The following is a 22,437-nucleotide window of genomic DNA, read 5'->3' on the forward strand; positions in this document are numbered from 1 at the left end:
GCTAGTCCGAAAGGCACCAGTCGCAAGTCGGACATCACAGTGGTGAACGGGGTCTGGTATCTGCAGTACGTCCTCTTCAGCTGGCGAAGGTGAGGGAGAAGAGTCAACCAGGCATCGAAGACCAGACCCAAGAAGCAATGGGTGTCCACCACCTTGATGGGCTGGCCATCAAGGAATAGTTCCGGATGGGGATGGACTGTGCAGCAACAGCAGAAATGCACGAAACGTCTTGGCCACCGAAAACTGAAAGCCATGGGAGAGAGCCCATGAAAGCACCCAACAGATTGGCCCCTGTAGACAGCGTTCTGCAGTGCCCATTACAGATGAGGCGAGGTAGATACAAAAATCGTCAGCATACAAAGAGGGGAACACTGTCGGCCCAACAGCTGTCATCAGACCATTAATGAATATGAGAAAGAGAGGGACACTCAACACGGAACCCAGTGGAACCCCATTTTCTTGCCAATGGGGCAGAGCTGTAGGAGGAGCCAACTAGGACCCGAAAAGAGCGACAAGAAAGGAAGTTAGGGATAAAAACGGGCAGAGCACCACAAAGGCCCAATTCGTGAAGGGTGGTGAGGATGTGGTGGATCAAGGTGGTGTCATCCATTTTATGCACATCAAAGAAGACTGCAAGGAGGTGTTGGCAATGGGCAAAAGCCGACCAGATAGCAGATTCCAGGTGGACCAAGTTATCCACCATAGAATGGCCACAGCGAAAACCACTTTGAGTCAATGACAAAAGGTCGCGGGATTCAAGGATCCATAACAGCCACCGACTCACCATTCATTCAAGAAGCTTGCACAGGGTATTAGTAAGTCTAATTGGACGGTAGCTATCCAACTGAAGGGGCAGCTTCCCTGGCTTCAACACCGGAACAACAATGATTTCATGCCACTGGATAGGAAAGACTCCCTCACCCCACAGACAGTTGAAGAGGGACAGTATACGATGGTGGCCAGCCACCAATAAGTATTTGAGCATTTGGTTATGTATCTGATCTGGTCCAGGAGCCGTGTCACGACAAAGGGTGAGGGTGCTGCCAAATTCTCACTTGCTGAATTGGGCATTATATGGTTCTGAGCAGCATGAAACAAAGGACAAAGGCAGTCGTTGTGAATGCTCTTTCAGTAGAAGGAACATGGGTGGATACTGAGCCAATGCCAAACGTCGAGCGAAGTGTTGAGCGAAATTTTCTGCCACAAAGTCTGGATTGCTAAGGACAATACCATGCACAAAAATTCCTTCGACCCCAGTGGGAGGACGGTGGCCAAAATTTCTCAGGAGTTTCGCCCAGACTTGTGAAAAGGGGATGTGGGGTCCTATGGCAGCTACATATCATTCCCAGCAAATCCGTTTCTGAAACTTTATTAGGTAGCAAGCCCGAGCACAGAGTCATTTAAAGACCAGAAGGAGAGCAGTAGAAGGGTGCTGCTTGAAATGTTGAAGAGCACAGCGGCGGTCTTTTATGGTGCAGCAATTCACGGAGGCCACCAAGGGACCATCTTCCGGTGGGGGGAGCCTGAAGAAGGAGGGATTGCTGAAACAGCTGCTGCAAGGATGGAGGCAGTCAAAGTCTGAGTAGATTAATCCACTGTTGTGTGGCAATACAGGGGGGATGGGAGCAGAGGAGAAGGCACCCCAATCAGCCTTAGATATGGCTTACCTGGGAGGGTGACTGAGTGAGAGACACTGAAGGAAGATCAAAACAATCGGGTAATGTTCGCTGTCACGTAAGTCATTGTGGATGCCCGACTGAATGGAGGGAAGAAGGCCGGGACTGCAGATGGAGAGGTCAATGGTTGATAAAGTGCTGTGCACCACACTTAAGTGCATGGGAGCGCCTGTGTTTAGTAAACACAGATCAAACCCTGCCAAAACAGCTTCAACTGTCCTGCCCAGGGCAGCAGTCGTGTGACTACCCCAAAGAGGGTTGTGGGCATTAAAGTTCCCTAATAACAGGAAGGGAGAAGGGAGTTGAAGGGTGGTGAGGTGGAGAGGGCATGGGATGTGGGTGGCCTGTCAGGTAGGACGTAGAGATTACAGATTGTGATTGGAGAGGCTACATGGACCATGACAGCAATGGCTTTCAGAGTGATAAGGAGAGGAACCCATTTACTAACAATGTCCTTGCAGACCAAGGCGCAAACACCACCAGAAGCTCACAAGGGGCCAATTTGGTTCAGACAGAAAGCGTGGAACCCACAAAGGGTGGGTGAGTAAGAACTGACAAAATGGGTCTCCTGGAGTACAATAAAAGAGGCAGAGCAGAGGAAAGAAGAGGCTGCAACTCTGGAAGGTGACAAATATCCATTACAATTCCACAAGAGGATTCTCTAGCCGGAGTCCAAAGTGGAAGCAAATGGACCGGAGTTGGTCACACCACCGAGTCACTATCTGTCACCGGTAAGGATGGGGTAATATCAGTATAGGTGGGTTCAGACTCTTGGTTCATGGACTGTAGGAGGGGAAGGCTGCATCTCAGGGAGTACCAGAGGGGCCTTGTCCTTGTTACTACGTTTCTGCTTCTTCTCTTGGGAAGGAAGAGAAGGGCAGACTTCAGCGAGGGCAGGCACGGAATTACACCGGGCAATCTTGACGCCCACTGGCGGCAGATCACACTGCCTATGTGGAGCAGTAGTTTGCCTTTCAGGGGGGGTGCCGAGAAGAGGAGTCCCAGGAGGGAGCCCAGTACCGGCAGCCGCCGAAGGAGGAGAGCACTTCTCCGGCGGAGGATGGGGAGCAGCAGCCAAAGGGGTGAGTATGGGTACTGAGTGGGAATGGGAGAGGGGGGGGGGGGGGAGGGAGGAGGCTGAAGTCATGGGGTGAATGGGGTGTGGCTAGGAAGAGGAGGGGGTAGGAGGGGAAATGGTTGGTTGGTTGGTTTGTGGGATTAAAGGGACCAGACTACTATGGTCATCGGTCCCTTGTTCCATAAAAACTAAAACACCCGAAGAGAATAAAAAAAAAATAACAACAGGAAAGACAGCAGACGAAACAGGACATGAAATACTCTCTAAGAGGCCAAACAAAACAAATTAAAAGACACAGTGTGATGGTGGTTGGCCGACCATAGAGAAAAAGAGGAAAAGCCAACCACCAAGAACACTTTAAAAACTCAGTTTAAAATCAGAGGCTAAAAGCCAGAATCAACACTAAACAAACACTCAGATTAAAAGATAAAAACCCCCTGCCCGAATAAAACACAAAACCAAGTCCACCATGGCAGAGTCATCTGATAAAAGAGCAGAGAGCGTGTCAGGCATTGCAAAAGTCTGCCTGAGCACGGTTAAAAGGGCGCACTCCGACAGAATATGGACCACCGTCAAGGACGCCCCACAACGACAAAGAGGGGGATCCTCATGACACAGTAAATAACTGTGCGTGAGTCGGGTGTGGCCAATGCGGAGCCGACAAAGGACGACTGAGTCCCTGCGGTTGGCTCGCATGGACGACCGCCACACAGTCGTCGTGTCCTTTACGGCACGGAGTTTGTTAGGGGAGGTCAGACCGCGCCATTCAGCATCCCAAAATGAGAGAACTTTGAAGCGTAAGACTGCCTGTAAATCAGCCTCCAGGGGGCCAATCTCCAGAGATGGCGCACTGGTGGCCTCTTTCGCCAGGCGGTCAACAGTTTCATTGCCGGGTATACCAACATGGTCTGGGGTCCAAACAAAGACCACAGACCTGCCGCTACGGGCGAGAGTATGCAGGGACTCCTGGATAGCCATCACCAGACAAGAACGAGGGAAACACTGGTCGAGAGCTCGTAAACCGCTCAGGGAATCGCTACAGATAACGAAGGACTCACCTGAGCAGGAGCGGATATACTCTAGGGCACGAAAGATGGCGACCAGCTCAGCAGTGTAAACACTGCAGCCAGCCGGCAACGAACGTTGTTCAGAATGGTCCCCTAGAGTTAGTGCATAACCGACTAGACCAGCAACCATCGAACCGTCGGTGTAGACAACGCCAGAGCCCTGATATGTGGCCAGGATGAATAAAAGCGGCGTCGGAAGGCCTTCGGGCCATGTGCCAAGTCGAGCCGAAGGCAAGGGCGAGGCACACACCACGGGGGTGTACGCAGAGGGGCCCGGAAAAGAGGTGGAACAGGGAAACACCCAAGCCAGGAAAGAAGCTGTTTGACACGTACGGCGATCGGACAACCCAACCGGGGCCGACGTTCTGGCAGATGAATGACGGACTGCGGGAAGAGGACACGATAATTTGGATACCCGGGCAAGCTAAAAACATGGGCAGCATAAGCAGCCAGTAATTGTTGGCGTCGTAACTGTAGTGGAGGGACACCTGCCTCCACAAGTATGCTGTCCACAGGGCTGGTTCGGAAGGCACCAGTGGCAAGGCGTATCCCACTGTGGAGGATTGGGTCCAGCACCCGCAACGCAGATGGGGATGCTGAGCCATAAGCCAGACTCCCGTAGTACAGACGGGACTGCATTAATGCCTGGTAAAGGCGTAGGAGAGTAGATGGGTCGGCGCCCCACCTGGTGTGGCTCAGGCATCGCATAGCATTTAGATGCCGCCAACACGCCTGTTTAAGTTGCAGAATATGAGGCAGCCAAGTCAACCGGGCATCAAAAACCATCCCCAAAAACCTATGTGACTCCACCACTTTAAGAAGCTCGCCATCAAGATAAAGCCGCGGTTCCAGGTGAACAGTGCGTTGCCGGCACAAATGCATAACGCAGGTCTTGGCTGCAGAAAACTGAAAACCATGCGCTACAGCCCAAGACTGCGCCTTGCAGATTGCGCCCTGTAGCTGACGTTCAGCAGCTGCAATGCCAATAGAGCTGTAGTAAAGGCAGAAGTCGTCAGCAAACAGGGAAGCAGAGACAGTATTTCCCACGGCCGCAGCGAGCCCGTTAATAGCTATTAAAAACAGACACACACTGAGAACAGAACCCTGTGGCACACAGTTCTCCTGGACTTGGTAGGAACTATATGAGGCCGCGATGTGCACGCGGAAGGTACGATACGACAGAAAATTGCGGATATAGATCGGCAGAGAGCCCCGAAGACCCCATCCATGAAGCGTAGAAAGGATGTGATGACGCCACGTCGTATCATACGCCTTCCGCATGTCGAAAAAGACAGCAACCAGATGCTGACGGCGAGCAAAGGCAGTACGGATGGCCGACACCAGGCTTACCAGATTGTCGGCGGCAGAGCGGCCTTTACGGAACCCACCCTGAGACGGAGCCATAAGGCCTTGAGACTCCAGTACCCAATTCAAGCGCCGGCTCACCATCCGTTCAAGCAACTTGCAAAGAACGTTGGTGAGGCTAATGGGACGGTAGCTGTCCACCTCCAAAGGGTTCTTTCCTGGTTTCAAAATGGGGACAACAAGACTTTCCCGCCATTGCGACGGAAACTCACCCTCGACCCAAATGCGGTTGTAAAGATCAAGGAGGCGTCCTGGCAGTCCACTGAAAGGTGTTTCAGCATCTGAGAGTGGATGCTATCTGGCCCAGGAGCAGTATCAGGACAAGTGGCGATGGCACTTCGAAATTCCCACTCACTGAATGGAACATTGTACAATTCAGGATGGTGAGTGCGAAAAGAAAGACTCCGACGTTCTATCCGCTCCTTAATGGAGCGGAAGCCCAAGGGGTAGTTGGCAGAAGCGGAATTCATAGCAAAGTGCTCTGCCAAGCGGTTTGCAATGACGTCGGAGTCAGTACAAACTGCTCCATTCAGTGAGAGTGCAGGGACACTGACAGGGGTCCGATAGCCATAGAGGCGGCGAATCTTGGCCCAGACCTGCGATGGAGTGACATGGAGGCCAATGGTGGACCCATACCGCTCCCAGCACTCCTGCTTGCGTTGGCGGATAATGCAGTGGGCTCGCGCACGCAGCCGCTTGAAGGCGATAAGGTGGTCGATTGAGGGATGCCGCTTGTGACGCTGGAGCGCCCGCCGGCGAGCTTTAATCGCTTCAGCGATCTCAGGTGACCACCAAGGCACAGAAGAACGGGGAATGGCAGAGTCGGCGGCAGTAACAATGCCGGTGGTGACCGATTGAACCACTGCATCAATGCCATCGTTAGAGAGAGGCTCAATAGCGGCAGTGGAGGAGAACAAGTCCCAGTCAGCCTGATTTAAAGCCCATCTGCTAGGGCGCCCAGAAGACTGACGCTGTGGCAGTGACAGAAAGATCGGAAAGTGGTCACTACCACACAGGTTGTCATGCACTCTCCATTGGACAGACGGTAAGAGGCCAGGGCTACAGATGGAAAGGTCAATGGCGGAGTATGTGCCATGCGCCACACTGAAGTGTGTGAAGGCACCATCATTTAAGATCGAGAGATCGAGCTGCGCCAATAAATGCTCAACGATGGCGCCTCGACCTGTTGCCACTGACCCACCCCACAGATGATCATGGGCGTTAAAGTCGCCCAGCAACAGGAAAGGTGGAGGCAATTGAGCTATCAGAGCAGCCAGGACATGCTGCGCGACATCACCATCCGGTGGAAGGTAAAGACTGCAGACGGTAACAGCCTGTGGCGTCCACACACGAACAGCGACAGCCTCTAAAGGTGTGTGGAGAGGTACAGACTCGCTGTGAAGAGAGTTCAGGACATAGATGCAGACGCCACCAGACACCCTTTCATAAGATGCCCGGTTCTTATAATAACACCGATAGCCACGGAGGACGGGGGTTCGCATTGCCGGAAACCAAGTTTCCTGCAGAGCAATGCAGAGGAAAGGGTGAAGGCTGATAAGTTGGCGGAGCTCAGCTAGATGGTGGAAGAAACCGCTGCAGTTCCACTGGAGGATGATGTTGTCCATGGCTGAGAAAGGCTTGACGGGACTGGGAAGGGAGATTACGCCGCTGGGTCACCTGCTGCCTCCGATTTAACACCTGTGATAGTGCTTTCCATGGCGTCTGATGGACCGGCGAGATCGAGGTCCTCAGCGGACGCCAGAATCTCCACCGCATCCTCAGACGCAGAGCTGGAAGGTTGCGGTGGGATGGCTGCCACCGCAAGTTCCTTGGGCTGAGAGCTCTTCTTGGGTTTCTCACGCCGTTCCTTGGGTCGCACCAGCTGGGAGGGCTTCACCGATTCAGTCTCCGGGACAGAGGAGGATCGTGAAGCCCTACGACCAGCTGATTGCGGGCACTTACGCCATTGTCGGTCGTCAGGCTTCTCGCTGGCGGAAACCTGGGAAGGGAGGGACCCAAGGGACCCCTTGCGAGCGTGAGAAGCCAAAGAAGTTGGACACTTCTCCGGCTCAGAAGTGGGGACGGACGTCGCCGATGGGTGGGATGTTGTTGCTCCTGAGGTAGGTGGCGCAGGAGCAACCCGGTGGGTAGAGCCCCCCACTGGCAAGGGGGCAGGAGGAGTTTTACTACTCGTCGATCCGGCCACAATTGGAGAAACAGACGAGGCTAGCACAGGTGTTGTAGCAGCAGCATAGGAAGATGTCATTCTCGCAGGATGGAGTCGGTCGTATTTCCTCTTGGCCTGAGTATAGGTTAGTCGGTCCAGGGTCTTGTATTCCATGATTTTACGCTCTTTCTGGAAAATTCGGCACTCTGGCGAGCAAGGTGAATGGTGCTCCCCGCAGTTGCCACAGATGGGAGGCGGGGCACATGGAGTATTGGGATGTGATGGGCGTCCGCAATCTCGACATGTGAGGCTGGAAGTGCAGCGAGAAGACATATGGCCGAACTTCCAGCACTTAAAGCACCGCATCGGGGGAGGGATATAGGGCTTAACGTCACAACGGTAGACCATCACCTTGACTTTTTCCGGTAATGTATCCCCTTCGAAGGCCAAGATGAAGGCACCGGTAGCAATCTGATTTTCCTTCGGACCCCGATGAACGCGCCGGACGAAATGTACACCTCGGCGCTCTAAATTGGCGCGCAGCTCTTCATCAGACTGGAAAAGAAGATCCCTATGGTAAATAACTCCCTGGACCATACTTAAACTCTTATGGGGTGTGATCGTAACGGCAACATCCCCCAACTTGTCACAAGCGAGTAACCGTCGTGACTGGGCAGAGGATGCCGTTTGTACCAGGACTGATCCAGAGCGCATTTTTGACAAACCCTCCACCTCCCCAAACTTGTCCTCTAAATGCTCGACGAAGAACTGAGGCTTTGTGGAGAGAAAAGACTCCCCATCAACCCTCGTACAAACTAAGAAGTGGGGCGAATAATTGCTACTGCCATCCTGAGACTTACATTCCTCCCACGGTGTGGCAAGGGAGGGGAACATTTTCGGATCGTACTTCTGAGCATTAAACTGAGCCCGAGAACGCTTAGAGACTGCTGGCGGCTGGCCACCAGCGAGAGACGATGTACCACGCTTCATTGCGGGTCATCCGCCCTGATGCCACCTACTCCAACCAAGGGCCCTCCCCACGGGCGCCACCCAGCCACGGCAAGAGCCACCTGGCAGGATGGCCGTTGTCGGGAGTCCCAATACCCCAGGAGGATAGGCATCTACTCCTTGGCATACGTGGGGAGTTAACGGCGCAGGCATCAGTAGAGCGATCCCTGTGTTGTCAGGGGGCTACAACCAACAGGGTACATGGCGGCCCCACCACAACGGACTGGCTACCGTGCTGGATGTTAGGTAAAATGTGGTCCATGGTCGCCGTCGGTGCAGAAAGAGACACTGCACAGTGCAAGATGTTATCTGCACGCAGAAAAAGAGTCATGCCCAAGAGATGGAGAGCGGACAGGACTGCAGTTCAACGGTGTATAAGCTGGCGAAAGGACTGATCGCAAGATGGACACAATGCACCAAGTAAGGCGCCCTTCCCCAATCGGCTCGCTCTTCGGAAAATTTTGAGAGATGGAGGTCAAACCCAACAGGGGACCATCATATAAGGCCGAAAAGTTTGAGACTCCTTTTAGTCGCCTCTTACGACAGGCAGGAATACCGCGGGCCTATTCTAACCCCCGAACCCGCAGGGGGCGAGGGGAAATGGATGTAATTGAAGTAGAGGTCATAGACTTGGGATGGAGCCGGTCATATTTTTGACGAGCCTCTATCTAGGTGAGCCAATCTAAGGTTTTGTACTCTTGAATCCTCCTTCCTTTCACAAACACCGGGCATGTAGACGATTGCGGAGAATGCTGTCCAGTACAATTTACACACATTGGTGGAGGGTTGGTTGGTTGGTTGGTTTTGGGGTTTGATGGGATGCTAAACATCGAGGTCATCATTCCCCAGTTCCAAACAGACATTCTTGTAAAAGGCCTATACAGTAAAAGCGTAACCTCTGCACCCAGAGGGAGCTAACACCAAGGGGTACAGAGCTAAAATGAACACCACAGTAACATGAAATGGAGGTCACTTAAAAGGAGCAGAGCAAATAGTTGACTGGAGTAAAACAGACTACAGTGGTTGATGGATCAGGTAAAAGGTCAACCTCTCAACTACAAATGAAGAACCTCCAACTGGAAAGTGTTGACAGAGGTACCAACACAACTTGGTACCATAAAAGACACTTTTTAGTATCCACGTCACAATTACAATTCGCTGGAGTGGGTGTAGCCTGAGAAATCATGCGAGAGCACCCACACTAGAGCGAGTAATAAAACCCAGCTGCACGGATAAAACGTAAAACTGAGTCAGCTGTAGAGGCATAGTCAGATAGAATTAAAGGAAGGGCAACTGGTAAATTAAAGGACTGCTGCAAGGGCGCGGAAAGGGGGCAGTCCATCCGAAGATGGACCACTGTCAGCCCTGCATCACAGCGACACTTGGGTGGGTTCTCACAATTAAGGAGATAGCTGTGGGTCAACTGCATGTGTCCAATTCGGAGACGGCAGAGAACAACTCAATCCCTACGCCTTCCCCTCAAGGATGAGTTCCATATGGCCGTGGACGACTTGACCATGCGGAGCTTATTTGGCGTGTTCAAGACAGACCATTCAGAGCTCCAAACATCGTGGACCTTGCGATGTAGGGCTGACCAGAGGTCTCATTCCACGAGACCAAGCTCCAGGGGTAGCGAAGTGGTGGCCTGCTTGACCAAGCGATCGACACGTTCGTTTCCTGGAATGCCGATGTGGTCCGGGGTCCACACAAACGTTGCTGAACGACCACACTCTGTGAGAGCGAAAACAGCATCTTGAATACCGCGCACCAAAGGGTCCTGAGAGAAACACTGGTCAAGTGCTTGTAATCCACTCAGGGAGTCACTGCATATGACAAATGACTCCCCGCGGCATGAGGAAAGGTGATGGAGTGAACGATAAAGAACAACCAGCTCCGCAGTGAAAACACTGCTCCCACAAAGCAGGGACTGCTGCTCAACATAGCCGTCGTGGATGAAAGCTAACACAGTGCGTCCATCGACCACAGAACCATCGGTGTAGACTACATCTGCACCGCGAAACGAGGCAAGAAGAGCCAGGAATTGTTGACATAGACTGGCAGGTGGAACGGAGGACTTAAAGAGTCGCAGGACAAATCCAAGCAAAACCACAAGTGAGGGAGGGACCAAGGAGGGATAGAAGAAGAGGGCCGGAAGGATGGAGGAAGGAGAAAGGACTCAAGTGGCGAGATAAGGGAACTAATGCAGACCGCAATCGGGAGACCCGATCTAGGCCGCCGTCGTGGGGAGGGGAGTGCAGAAGATGGAAAAAGGAGCCTGCGGTTTGGGTGGTCAGGTGAGGCATGGACGGGCGATGTATGACGCAAGCAGCTGTTGTCGGTGGAATCATAGGGGAGGGGTTCCAGCTTCTATAAGAAGGCTAGTCACCGGACTAGTGCGGAAGGCACCTGTCGCCAGTCTGACACCACAATGGAGAATCAGGTCGAGGATCTGCAATGTTGAAGGTGCTGCTGAGTCATACACCTCACTCCTGTAGTCGAGTTGGGGCTGGAATAAGGCCTTATAGAGCTGTAGGAGGGTTGTTCGTGTAGCCCCCCAAACGGTGTGGCTGAGGCAGCGAAGGATGTTGAGGTGCCACCAGCACAGTTGTTTAAGCTCACGAAGATGAGGTGTTCAAGTGAGAGCTGAGCATCAAACAGCATGCCAAGGAAGCAATGGTCTCCTCAATACGAAGGAGTTCATTGACAAGGTAGAGCTCTTGATGGAGGTGGACCGTGTGATGACAACAGAAATGCATCACTTGGGTCTTGGAGGCTGAGAACTGAAAACCATGGTTGGATGCCCAAAAATGTGCCTTATGGATAGCTCCCTACAGCTGCCGTTCAGCAATGCTGATGCTTGGGGAACTGTAATAAAGACAAAAGTCATCAGCATATAGAGAGCATAACAGACCGATGAGCCCACCGCAGCCACAAGACCATTAATCGCCACCAAAAAGAGGGGAACACTGAGAAACGAGCCCTGTGGTACACCGTTCTCCTGAATATGAGCAGAGCTAAAATATGTGCCAACTCTAACCCGAAAGGAGCAACTGGAGAGGAAATTCCTTAAAAAAAAAATTGGAAGTGGACCCCGGAAGCCCCATTCATGCAGCGTAGCCAGGGTATGATGGCACCAGGTGGTATCGTACACCTTCCGAAGATCAAAGAAAACAGCAAGTAGATGTTCTCACTGAGCTGTATGAATAGCCGACTGTAGCAATACTAAACTGTCGATTGTTGAGTGGCCCTGACGAAAGCCTCCCTGTTGCTGGGCTAGGAGGCCCCAAGCTTCAAGAATCCACATGAGTCGCCGACTCACCATCCGTTCCAAGAGTTTGCACATAACATTGGTAAGGCTGATAGGGCGACAGCTATCAACCACCAGCGGATCTGCACCAGGTTTCAGCACTGAGATGGTAACACTATCCTGCCAATGAGTTGGGAAAACGCCCTCCATCCAGATGGGGTTAAACAGGGCGAGTAATTCACCCTGACAGTGCGCCGAGAGATGACGAAGAAACTGGTTGTGAATTCAGTCTGGACCTGGAGAGGTATCGGGGCAAGCTGTAAGGGCACTTTGGAATTCCCATTCACTAAACAGGGCTTTGTATCGTTCCCAATGATGCGTGCAAAATAACAACTGCGTACGCTCGGCCTGCTCTTTAATGGCGCGGAATTCTGCGCTGTAGCCTACTGTCACGGAAATAAGAGCAAAGTACTCTGCCAGATGTTTGGTGACGGCGATTGGGTCAGTACAAAGTGTACCCAGAAGAGAAAGGCAAGGGAGAGATGCATGAGGGCGAAAGCCAAAAATGCGCCGAACCTGCGACCACAGCTGAGATGGGGAGGTGCGAGAACCTATGGTGGCAACATATCATTCTGAGTAGTCCTGTTTGCTCCGCCGGATTAACCGCCGAACCCGGGCCTGCAGCCGTTTAAAGACAACCAGATTCTCTAGGGAAGGATGATGCCGGAGTCATTGCAGCACTCATCGGCTGTCCTGGATAGCTTCTGCAATCTCTGATGTCCACCAAGGGTCTGACTTATGCCTTAGGGTACTTGACGGGCATTGATGTATGATCACCTTGACCTTCTCGGGCACGGTGTCACCCTCGAAAGCCAAGATGAAGGAGCCAGTGGCGACCCTACTATCTTTAGGTCCCCTGAAGACACATCCTACAAAGTGGACACAGCGGCATTCCAGATTTGCACAGAGCTCATCATCAGACTGCAACAACAGGTCAAGATGAAAAATAAGTCCCTGAACCATACTGAGGCTCTTATGAGGCGCAATGGAGACTGCAACATCACCGAGCTTGTCACAAGCAAGCAATGCCCGTGACTGTGCTGGGGATGCTGTCTGTATGAGGACTGCTCCACACTTCATTTTAGACATGCCCTCAACTTCTCCAAACTTGTCCTTTAAATTTTCCACAAAATGAGTCCCCATCTGCTCAGCTGCAAACCATAAATCGAAAAGAATACGTCGCACCAGGTAATTTAGACCCCCATTCCTCCACTGGTGTGGACAGGGAAAGGAACGATTGGGGGGGGGGGGGGGGGGGGGTCATACCGTAAAGCACTGATCTTTCCTGTCTTCGAGACTCACGCTTTCGCACTATTCGTATTTCGTTTCATGGTGTTCCCACGAGCAGCTAGGCGAAGTTATGTCCACCCAGACAGAGCCCCACCTGCCTGGGTAAGCAGGGGGCGGCAGGATCCCCAGAGGTCGCCCGCTAGCAACTGTTCTACCTCAACAGCCATGTGTCTCCCTGGCATGAAGCACACTTTGAGATTGAGGTTTTTTTAATAGAGGTTCGTACCATCCTCACGACCCAGGCAGTTAAGCCAAGATCCCCAGGCTCTGTACTGTACAATGTTCCACCATTGCTCCTTACGGTGGTCGTTTAAGCACGCTCAGAGCTTATGGTATTGAGGACTGGTGGCACTTCCCAGCTCAGGGACCCCAGGGTCACCTAGCCTGTACCCAGCAACTAATTGCTGACCCCTTGAGGGGCATTGGCAGGGAAGCACAGGTACTCCCCTCATGGAAGAGGCCCCCACAGTCACCACAGAGGGGATCAGGGGTGCAGCAGGAAGACATGTGTCCAAATCTTAAGCATTTAAAACATCTCATTGTTGGTGGAATACAAGGTTTTACATGACACCAATACACCATTACCTTGACCTCCTCTGGGAGGACATCCCCCTCGAAGGCCAGGATAAAGGCACCCGTAGCAATGCGATTGGTTGGTTGGTTGGTTTGTGGGATTGAAGGGACCAGACTGCTATGGTCATCGGTCCCTTTTTCCAAAATTTCAAACACCCACACAGAATAAAAATGAACAATGGAAAAGACGGAAGACGACACAGGACAAGAATGACTTAGACAGAGAGCAGACAAAAGGAATTAAAATCACACAGAGTGTGACAGTGGTTGGCCGACCATAGAGACAAAAAAAGGAAAAGCCAACCACCGAGAAACACATTAGAAACTCAGTCTAAAACCGTAGGCCAAAGGCCAGACTCAACACAAAAAAAGACAAACACTTAGATTAAGTGATAAAAGCCCTCTGCCCGAATAAAATGCAAAACTAAGCCTGTCATGGCAGTGTCATCTGTTAAAAGGGCAGGGAGCGTATCACGTAGCACAGATGTCTGCCTCAGCACAGCTAAAAGGTGACAGGCCAACAAAATGTGGACCACCGTCAAAGCCGCACCGCAGCAACATAGAGGCGGGTCCTCACGACGCAGTAAATAACTGTGCGTCAGCCGGGTGTGGCCAATGTGGAGGAGACAAAGGACAACTGGGTCCCTGCGAGTGGCTCGCATGGATGACTGCCACACAGTCGTTGTCTCCTTGACAGCATGGAGTTTATTGGGTGTGGTCAGATCACGCCAATCAGTGTCCCAAAGCGCGAAAACTTTGCGGCGTAAGAATGCTCGCAAATCAGTCTCCGGGAGTCCAAGATCCAGAGATGGTTTACTGGTGGCCTGTTTGGCCAGGCAGTCTACATGTTCATTGCCTGGTATCCCAATATGGCCTGGGGTCCACACAAAGACCACAGAGCGGCCGCAACAGGCAAGAGTATGGCGGGACCCCTGGATAACTAGCATCAGACGAGAACGAGGGAAACACTGGTCGAAGCTCGTAAACTGCTCAGGGAGTTGCTACAGATAATGAAGGACTCACCTGAGCAGGAGCGGATATACTCTAGGGCACAAAAGATGGTGACCAGCTCAACAGTGAAAATGCTGCAGCCAGCAGGCAATGAATGTTGTTCGTACTGCTCCCCTAGAGTGAGAGCATAACTGACATCCAGCAACCATCGAACCGTCAGTGTAACCACCGCCAGAGCCCTGATACGTGGCAAGGATGGAAAGAAGGCGGTGGCGGAAGGCATCTGGAGGACTGAGTCCTTCGAGCCCTGTACCAATTCGAGCTGAAGGCAAGGGGCACACACCTCAGGGGGTGTACGCAGAGGGGCCCAGAAAGGAGGTGGATGAGGGAAAACCCCAAGCCCGGAGAGAAGCTCTCTGACGCGGACTGTGATCGTGCAACCCGACCAGGGCCGATTTTCTGGGAGATGGACGACCGACAGAGGGAACAGGAGATGATAATTAGGATTCCCAGGCAAGCTACAAACATGTGTAGCATAAGCGGCCAATAAATGCTGATGCCGTAACCACAGTGGAGGGACACCTGCCTCCAAAAGTATGCTGTCCACAGGGCCAGTCCAGGAAGCACCAGTGGTAAGTCGGTTCCCGCTGTGAAGGATTGGGTCCAGCACCCGTAATGCAGATGGGGATGTTGAACCATAAGCCAGGCTCCCATAATCCAGGTGGGACTGGATTAACACCTGGTAGAGCCGTAAGAGGGTAGACCGGTGGCTCAAGCATCGCAGAGCATTAAGATGCCGCCAACATATCTGTTTAAGCTACCCAATATGTGGGAGCCAAGTCAACCGGGCATCAAAAACCACACCCAGAAACCGATGTGTCTCTACCACAGCAAGAGGTTCACTGTCAAGAAAAAGCCGGGCCTCAGGGTGAACAGTGCGTCACCAACAGAAATGCATAACGCAGGAATTGGCAGCCGAAAACTGGAAGCCATGCACTACAGCCCAAGACTGTGCCTTGCGGATAGCGCCCTGCAGTTGACATTCAGCAGCTGCAATGCCAATGGAGCTGTAGTAGAGGCAGAAGTCATCAGCATACAAGAAAGCTGAGACCGATGTTCCCAATGCTGCAGCTAGCCCGTTAATTGCAATAGAAAACAGGCAAAACAGGCAAAACAGGCAGACACTTAGGACAGATCCCTGTGGTACCCCGTTCTCCTGAACTCGAGAGAGGGGGAGGGGGGGGGCTATGGGAAGCCATGACTTGCTCACGGAAGGTACGACGTGACAGAAAATTTCATAATAACATCGGCAGCGGGTCCTGAAGACCTGAAATATGAAGCATAGAGAGGATGTGATGGCGCCATGTTGTATTGTACGCCTTCCGCATGTCAAAAAAGACAGCAACGAGGTGCTGACAGCAGGCAAAGGCCATACCGATGGCTGACTCCAGGCTCACCAGATTGTTGGCAGCAGAGTAGCCTTTACGGAACCCACCCTGAGACAGAGCCAGAAGCCCCCCGAGACTCGAGTACCCAACTCAACTGCCGGCTCACCATGTGTTCGAGCAACCTGCAAAGAACGTTGGTGAGGCTAATGGGGCGGCAGCTGTCCACCTCCAATGGGCTCTTGCCAGGTTTCAAAACGTGTATAACAATAGTTTCCCACCACTGCAACGGAAACTCACCCTCAACCCAGATACGGTTGTAAAGGTCGAGGAGGCGTCAATGGCAGTCCACTGAGAGGTGTTTCAGCATCTGACAGTGGATGCGATCTGGACCGGGAGCTGTATCAGGGCAAGCGCACTGTGGAATTCCCACTCACTGAATGGAACATTGTAGGATTCAGGATGGCAGGTGTGAAATGGAAGGCTCCGACGTTCCACCCGCTCTTTAATGGAGCGAAAGGCCAGTGGGACTCAGAGCAAAATGCACTGCCAAGCGGTTTGCAACTTGTCGCAGTCAGTACAAACTGTCCCAATCAGTGAGAGCACAGGGACGCTGACAGAGGTCTGATAGCCATAGAGGCACCTAATCGGGGCCCAAACCTGTGATGGAGAGATATGTAGGCCAATGGTGGAGACACACCATTTCCAGCACTCCTGCTTGTGTTTGCGAATAAGGCACCGGCATGCGCCCGCAGCCGTTTAAAGGTGATGAGGTGTTCTATTGAGGGATGTCACTTGTGGCGCTGAAGTGCCTGCCGGCGACCTTCCTTGGTGACCGCAAGCGACCACCAAGGCACAGTCCTCCGCCAAGGGGACCCAGAAGAACGGGGAATGGCCAATTCTGCAGCAGTAACGATGCCGCCGGTGGTGACCGAGTGAACCACCGCATCAATGGCTTCATTAGAAATGAGGGGCAATAGTGCCCATGGAGGAGAACAAGTCCCAGTCAGCCTTATTCATAGCCTATCTGCAAGGGCGCCCTGATGAGTGACACTGTGGCAGTGACAGGTAGATAGGAAAGTGGTCACTATCACACAGGCCGTCATGTACACTCCATTAGACAGATGGTAAGAGGCTAGGGCTGCAGATTGAAAGGTCAATGGCTGAGTACGTGCCATGTGCCATACTGAAATGTGTGAAGGCACCATCATTTAAAATGGAAAGGTCAAGCTGTGTCAATACATGCTCAACGGTGGCATCTCGACCTGTCGCCACTGACCCACCCAACAGAGGGTTATGGGTGCCCAATAACAGGAAAGGTGGCAGCAACTGGGCTATCAGCGCAGGCAGGACATGCTGCGGGACATCACCATCTGATGGAAGATAGAGACTGCGGACAATAACAGCCTGTGGCGTCCACACCCGAACAGCAACAGCCTCTAAAGGTGTTTGTAGAGGGACAGACTCATTGTGAAGAGAGTGAAGAACATAGATGCAGACGCCACCAGATACCCTTTCATAAGCTGCCCGGTTCTTATAATAACCCTGATAGCCATGTAGGGCGGGGGTTCGCATTGCTGGAAACCAAGTTTCTTGAAGAGCAATGCAGAAGAAAGGGTGAAGGCTGAGAAGTTGTCAGAGCTCAGCAAGATGGTGGAAGAAACTGCCACAGTTCAACTGGAGGATGACACTGTCCACGGCTGAGAAAGGCGTGAAGGAACTGGGGAGGCAGATTACACCGCTTGGTCACTTGCTGCCTCCGGTTCAGTACCCATGCGAGTGACATCTATTGCGTCCGAGGGTCCGGCGAGATCCAGGTCTTCAGCAGATGCCCGAATCTCGACCTCACCCTCAGACGCCGAGCTTGTAGGAAGTGGTGGGATGGGTGCCACCGCAATGTCGGGATTCTTGGAAACCTTTTCCTTTTTCTGCTTCTAGTGTTGTGCCATCAGTGGTTCAGCCTGGGAGGGCGTCACTGGGTCAGTCATGTACATGACGACACGGGAGATCCGTTGTTGCAGCAGCAGCGTAGGTTGACGTCATTGGCACAGGTTGTAGCCTCTCATATTTCAGCTTAGCCTCAGTGTATGTCAGGTGGTCCAGGGTCTTATATTCCATAATCTTCCATTCTTTCTGGAATACCCGGCAGTCCGTCAAGCAGGGGGGAATAGTGTTCCCCGCAGTTAACACAGATGGGAGGTGGGGCACATGGAGTATTGGGATGTGAAGGACGTCCACACTCTCAACACGTGATGCTGGAAGTACATCGGGATGACATACGCCCAAACTTCCAGCATTTAAAACACCGAATCGGAGGAGGGATATATGGCTTCACATCACAGCGGTAAACCATCACCTTGACCTTTTCAGGTAAGGCATCAACCTCAAAGGCCAAGATGAAGGCACCGGCGGCTACCTGATTTTCCCTCGGACCCCGCTGGACACGCCGGACGTAGTGAACACCTTGTCGTTCTAGGTTGGCGCGTAGTTCATCATCTGACTGGAGAAGAAGATTCCTATGGAATATAATACCCTGGAGCATGTTTAGACTCTTATGGGGCATGATAGTAACTGAAACATCACCCAACTTGTCACAAGCGAGCAACCTCCGTGACTGGGCAGAGGATGCTGTTTTGATTAGAACTGAACCAGAGCGCATTTGGGACAAGACCTCCACCTCCCGTAACTTGTCCTCTATATGCTCCACAAAAAACTGAGGCTTGGTCAACAAATGATTCACCATCAACTCACATACAGACAAGATACCGGGGTGAATAATCTGCACTGCCGTCTTTAGCCATACGCTCCTCCCACAAAGTAGATAGAGAGGGAAATGATCTCAGATCATATTTCTTACCATTGAGGTTAGACCTTGATCACTTAGAGACTGCTGGTGGAGGCCCACCAGCAAGAGATGATGTACCACACTTCATTGCAGGGCATCCGCCCTGATGCCACCCACTACGGCCAGGGGCTCTCCCCACGGGTGCCACCTAGCCACAGCAAAGACCACCTGGCAGGACGGCCTTTGCCAGGAGTCCTGATGCCCTAGAGGGATATGCATCTACTCCTTGGCATACGTGGGGAGGTAGCAGCTCAGGCATCAGCAGTGCGACTCCACCACAACGGACTGGCTACCGTGCTGGATGTCGGGTGTCTAATATCCATGGATATGACGAGGGCAAAGATGGAAGTGCACAAGGGAGGGAATGTATGCTACCCGGAACACACTGCAGCTGATGTGGCCGGATGCTCGGTGTAAGTCCAACTCCATGACAGTAGCGGGTATGCCAGATCTTAGGGCAGGATGGATATAGAAAGCACCACGTAAGGCGTCCTTCCCCAAATGGTACGCACTAATGGAAAATTTTAAAATAGAGTGGTCAAACCTTCACTTTCTGCCTTCAAGATAGTATCAGCATGCCTAATGTTACTTACATGTATCCCATCTCTCTTACTTCTAATGTCTTCCTTATCTAATCTAGCATCTCTCACTGTGCTCTGAAGAGAGACTGAAAAATGTTCCAGATATTGAATTCTAATTATAGATTTACATTTGGTACAGTTATAAATATTGATTTGTCCATTATCCAATGTGCTGTACTGCATACATGCGACTCAATGGATCAAATATAATACAACATGCGACATTTAAGTTTCCATACAAGATATAATCAGCTAATTTGCCACAAATCCCTTCTGGGTGGGTGTTCCAGTCCAATTTAATATCCAGGTAGATGCCTAACAATTTTACAGAGTTCTTGAGTTGATTAGTAATATTTCTAGGGGAAAAGAAGATATGTTCCATTTTATTGTTGGTTATTGTCAACATATTTTCCTGGAAGCACCAACTTTCCTTTCCCATCATGGATTCCTTAATTTTTCTGACAACATTTAGGCCTACATTACCGTTCTGAGATGAAAGTTACATCATTAATGCACATCACAAATTTACATGCTAATAAATTAAGAAAACACTCATATAGAAAATACAAGAAGGTTCCACCAAAGAGCCTTGTTAGACTACCTATATTATTTTGAAAAGGGCATATTTTTGTATCTAAACTTTTACTTAGCTTCTGTTTGTTAAATATGATTACAGTGGCGCTAACTGTTCTAGTTGTTCGACGTATTTCTGATTTCTTAATTCAAATACTAAGTGAGACAGTGTCAAAAGCCTTGGTTAGATCTATTAGTGTGACGAAATTGCTCTCCCTACTTTAAAATTCAAGTAACTTCTTGAAATGTCTTAATTGTTGACAACCTACTTCGTAATTCATGCTGCACTCTGCTTAATGGGTTGATTAATTAAGGAAGCGCCATTTAACTGGTCTTTCGTTAGAAGTTGAATCATCTCCAGTATTATTGACACTATTGCTATAGGACTGTAATTTTGGGCTGAATTTCCACTTTTATATATGGGTAAGACAATTATTGTCAGTTCCAGTCAGACTAGAAACATTCTACCTGTTACTACTGCAGTAAACTGGACTGCATTTAGTACCTACAATTTTTTTAGGTTAAAATTGAAGTCACTGAAGTCTTCAGTTCTGAAGTAGCGATCTAACTTAATCCAACATACTCCTAGGATGGATTGCTCCAACCAAACCTTCAACAGCACAATTAGCTCTGGTTCATGTGATATGGGACGTCTATCCAAATTGTCGTTTAAATTATTTTCATTTGATCTGAGTAAATTGCCGCAATTTAAAAAAACTACCAACGAAACACCATCTGGACATTATGGAAAAAAAAAGAGACCTAAGGAGCGTCGCCTATCAGCACTGGAAAAACAACACAAATTGTGGTAAGGTGCCCCCTAAACTGACTGAATAGAAAATTGAGCTACAACAATAAACTGTTATAAAATGTAACGTAGGATACACTGTCAACACGTAACTAGTCACATATTGCATTCAGTATATCTTAATTTCATATTCGATGCCATTTCAGTAGCTACTGGGAAAACTAATGGAGACCGACAATGATACAGCCACTTAGAAAACTAAATGAAACTCACCTCTTCGAGAAATATACGAGGAACACAAGAATCATTTTTTTCTATGAAAACTGACTTGGCTGATTTTGGTCGCGGCATGTTACGCAGGTTATCAAGATACCAAAACCATTTTGTTAACACATTATCCTACCGCCCTTGGGAGGCGGCTACGGCCCCTCACAATTCGAGTTTGACAGTAGTCAGAAAACAAAACAATATGTAGATGCCCACCAGCGATTCTACTCGATGTGTTCTTCGGTATAGACAACCTCTGAAACGACCAGAAGCAATGAGCGACTAAAATGAGTACGGTATAACTGGCGCTCAGGAGAGATCGACAGATTAAGTATGGCACAAACGTAAACATTAGGCTACATTACAAGTCTATCTGCCTGTTACCACAACCTAAATTTTACCCAGGTTGCTACATAGAAGGTTGGGCCAATGTGTTCGGCAGCGATCGGGCGCTTCCTTGTGACGTCACTGTCGAGAAGCGTCAGCAGCATTAGACGTTCGCATACGGCACTATGGGCTTAAAAGATAACATTAATTTACGAAACGTGAAGGTCAATATAATGAATTATGGATTCGATCGAAACTTACCAATACAGGGACTGAATGTTAATACCTGCTACGAATGTGAAACTCTTATATTGTCTCTCTGGTAATGACAAAAGTAAAACTACAGATTTGTGGCTTCCCCTCAATTTATATTCTATTACTCAATATTTTTTGTTAGATAGCAACAATCTGGTATGATTCAGTCCCTTTTTATTTATTTTACAATTTTAATGGTACTGTAAACGCAACAATTACAAGAGCTTTCAGTTTACTAAACACATTTTGTGCATCACAATCGACAATAGTGTGTACCATCTTTTTCATGCAGGTATTAAGCAACAACCATACGTTTAGTTAGTTGAGACATTACTACACATAATGATACAGAAGACTGGTTTAATGAACTTACATTCAAAAATGTTAAGAAGAATTTAAATTCCGTAATAAGATCTGGAGGGGACTGCAGAAGCTCTCCACCTGTGTGCTGCTTTCTGCTGCTGCTGTTTGTCCCTTTGTGCCTTTGCAGATGTGTTGAAGTGCCTTAACCGGATGAAGGTTCTGGTTTTAGCGTACACTGTGATGACCTCTTGAGGAATAGTTGGAAACTTCCCAATTAAAAGTCTCGTCAGGTTTCTGATCACATTGCCGTCTTTGCACAGACTGCTGCCATGAAAATTAAAAAAAAAAGCACGTCTAACTGCTTAACAACATCAAACCACTTATCTGAAGGGATGGTTAAGCCACCACGAGACAGTTTCTCAATCCACCCAGAACTTGCATGGTCTTTCGACACTTCAAGTGTCTTACCACTAGGATGACCAAGTCATTTGTCAACGGAGACGCACCTGGAGGCAATATATCCAGCGATGTAGCGGAGACCTTATAGAGAACACTCTGAATCTTCTATCAAAGGTGGAACAATTAAGTCATGTAGTGTAATGTCCCTCATTTGTTGATCACCTTCTGCCATTGACAACGTTTCATCAATGCCCGTCACAAGTCCTGTAAAC

The 22,437-nt window shown here is 50.2% G+C and overlaps 1 protein-coding gene across 2 annotated transcripts in view; it reads right to left on the reverse strand.

The window, feature by feature from the left end:
• Positions 1 to 21,266, reverse strand: part of LOC126284078 (quinone oxidoreductase-like protein 1) — a 111,999-nt gene extending 90,733 nt beyond the window's left edge. The window contains exon 1 of one of the 2 annotated variants that reach the window (XR_007551434.1): positions 20,888 to 21,109. Coding sequence is in view for 1 of the 2 variants with exons in the window: in XM_049982709.1 (XP_049838666.1) it covers positions 20,888 to 20,965 (78 nt within the window). In the remaining variant the exon portion in view is untranslated. Of the gene's footprint in view, positions 1 to 20,887 lie in introns of both variants that reach the window. The other variant, XM_049982709.1, reaches the window with a different exon arrangement.
• Positions 21,267 to 22,437: the final 1,171 nt, after the last annotated feature.

The sequence above is a fragment of the Schistocerca gregaria genome, chromosome 8, assembly GCF_023897955.1.
Source record: "Schistocerca gregaria isolate iqSchGreg1 chromosome 8, iqSchGreg1.2, whole genome shotgun sequence".
Lineage (NCBI taxonomy): Eukaryota > Metazoa > Arthropoda > Insecta > Orthoptera > Acrididae > Schistocerca > Schistocerca gregaria.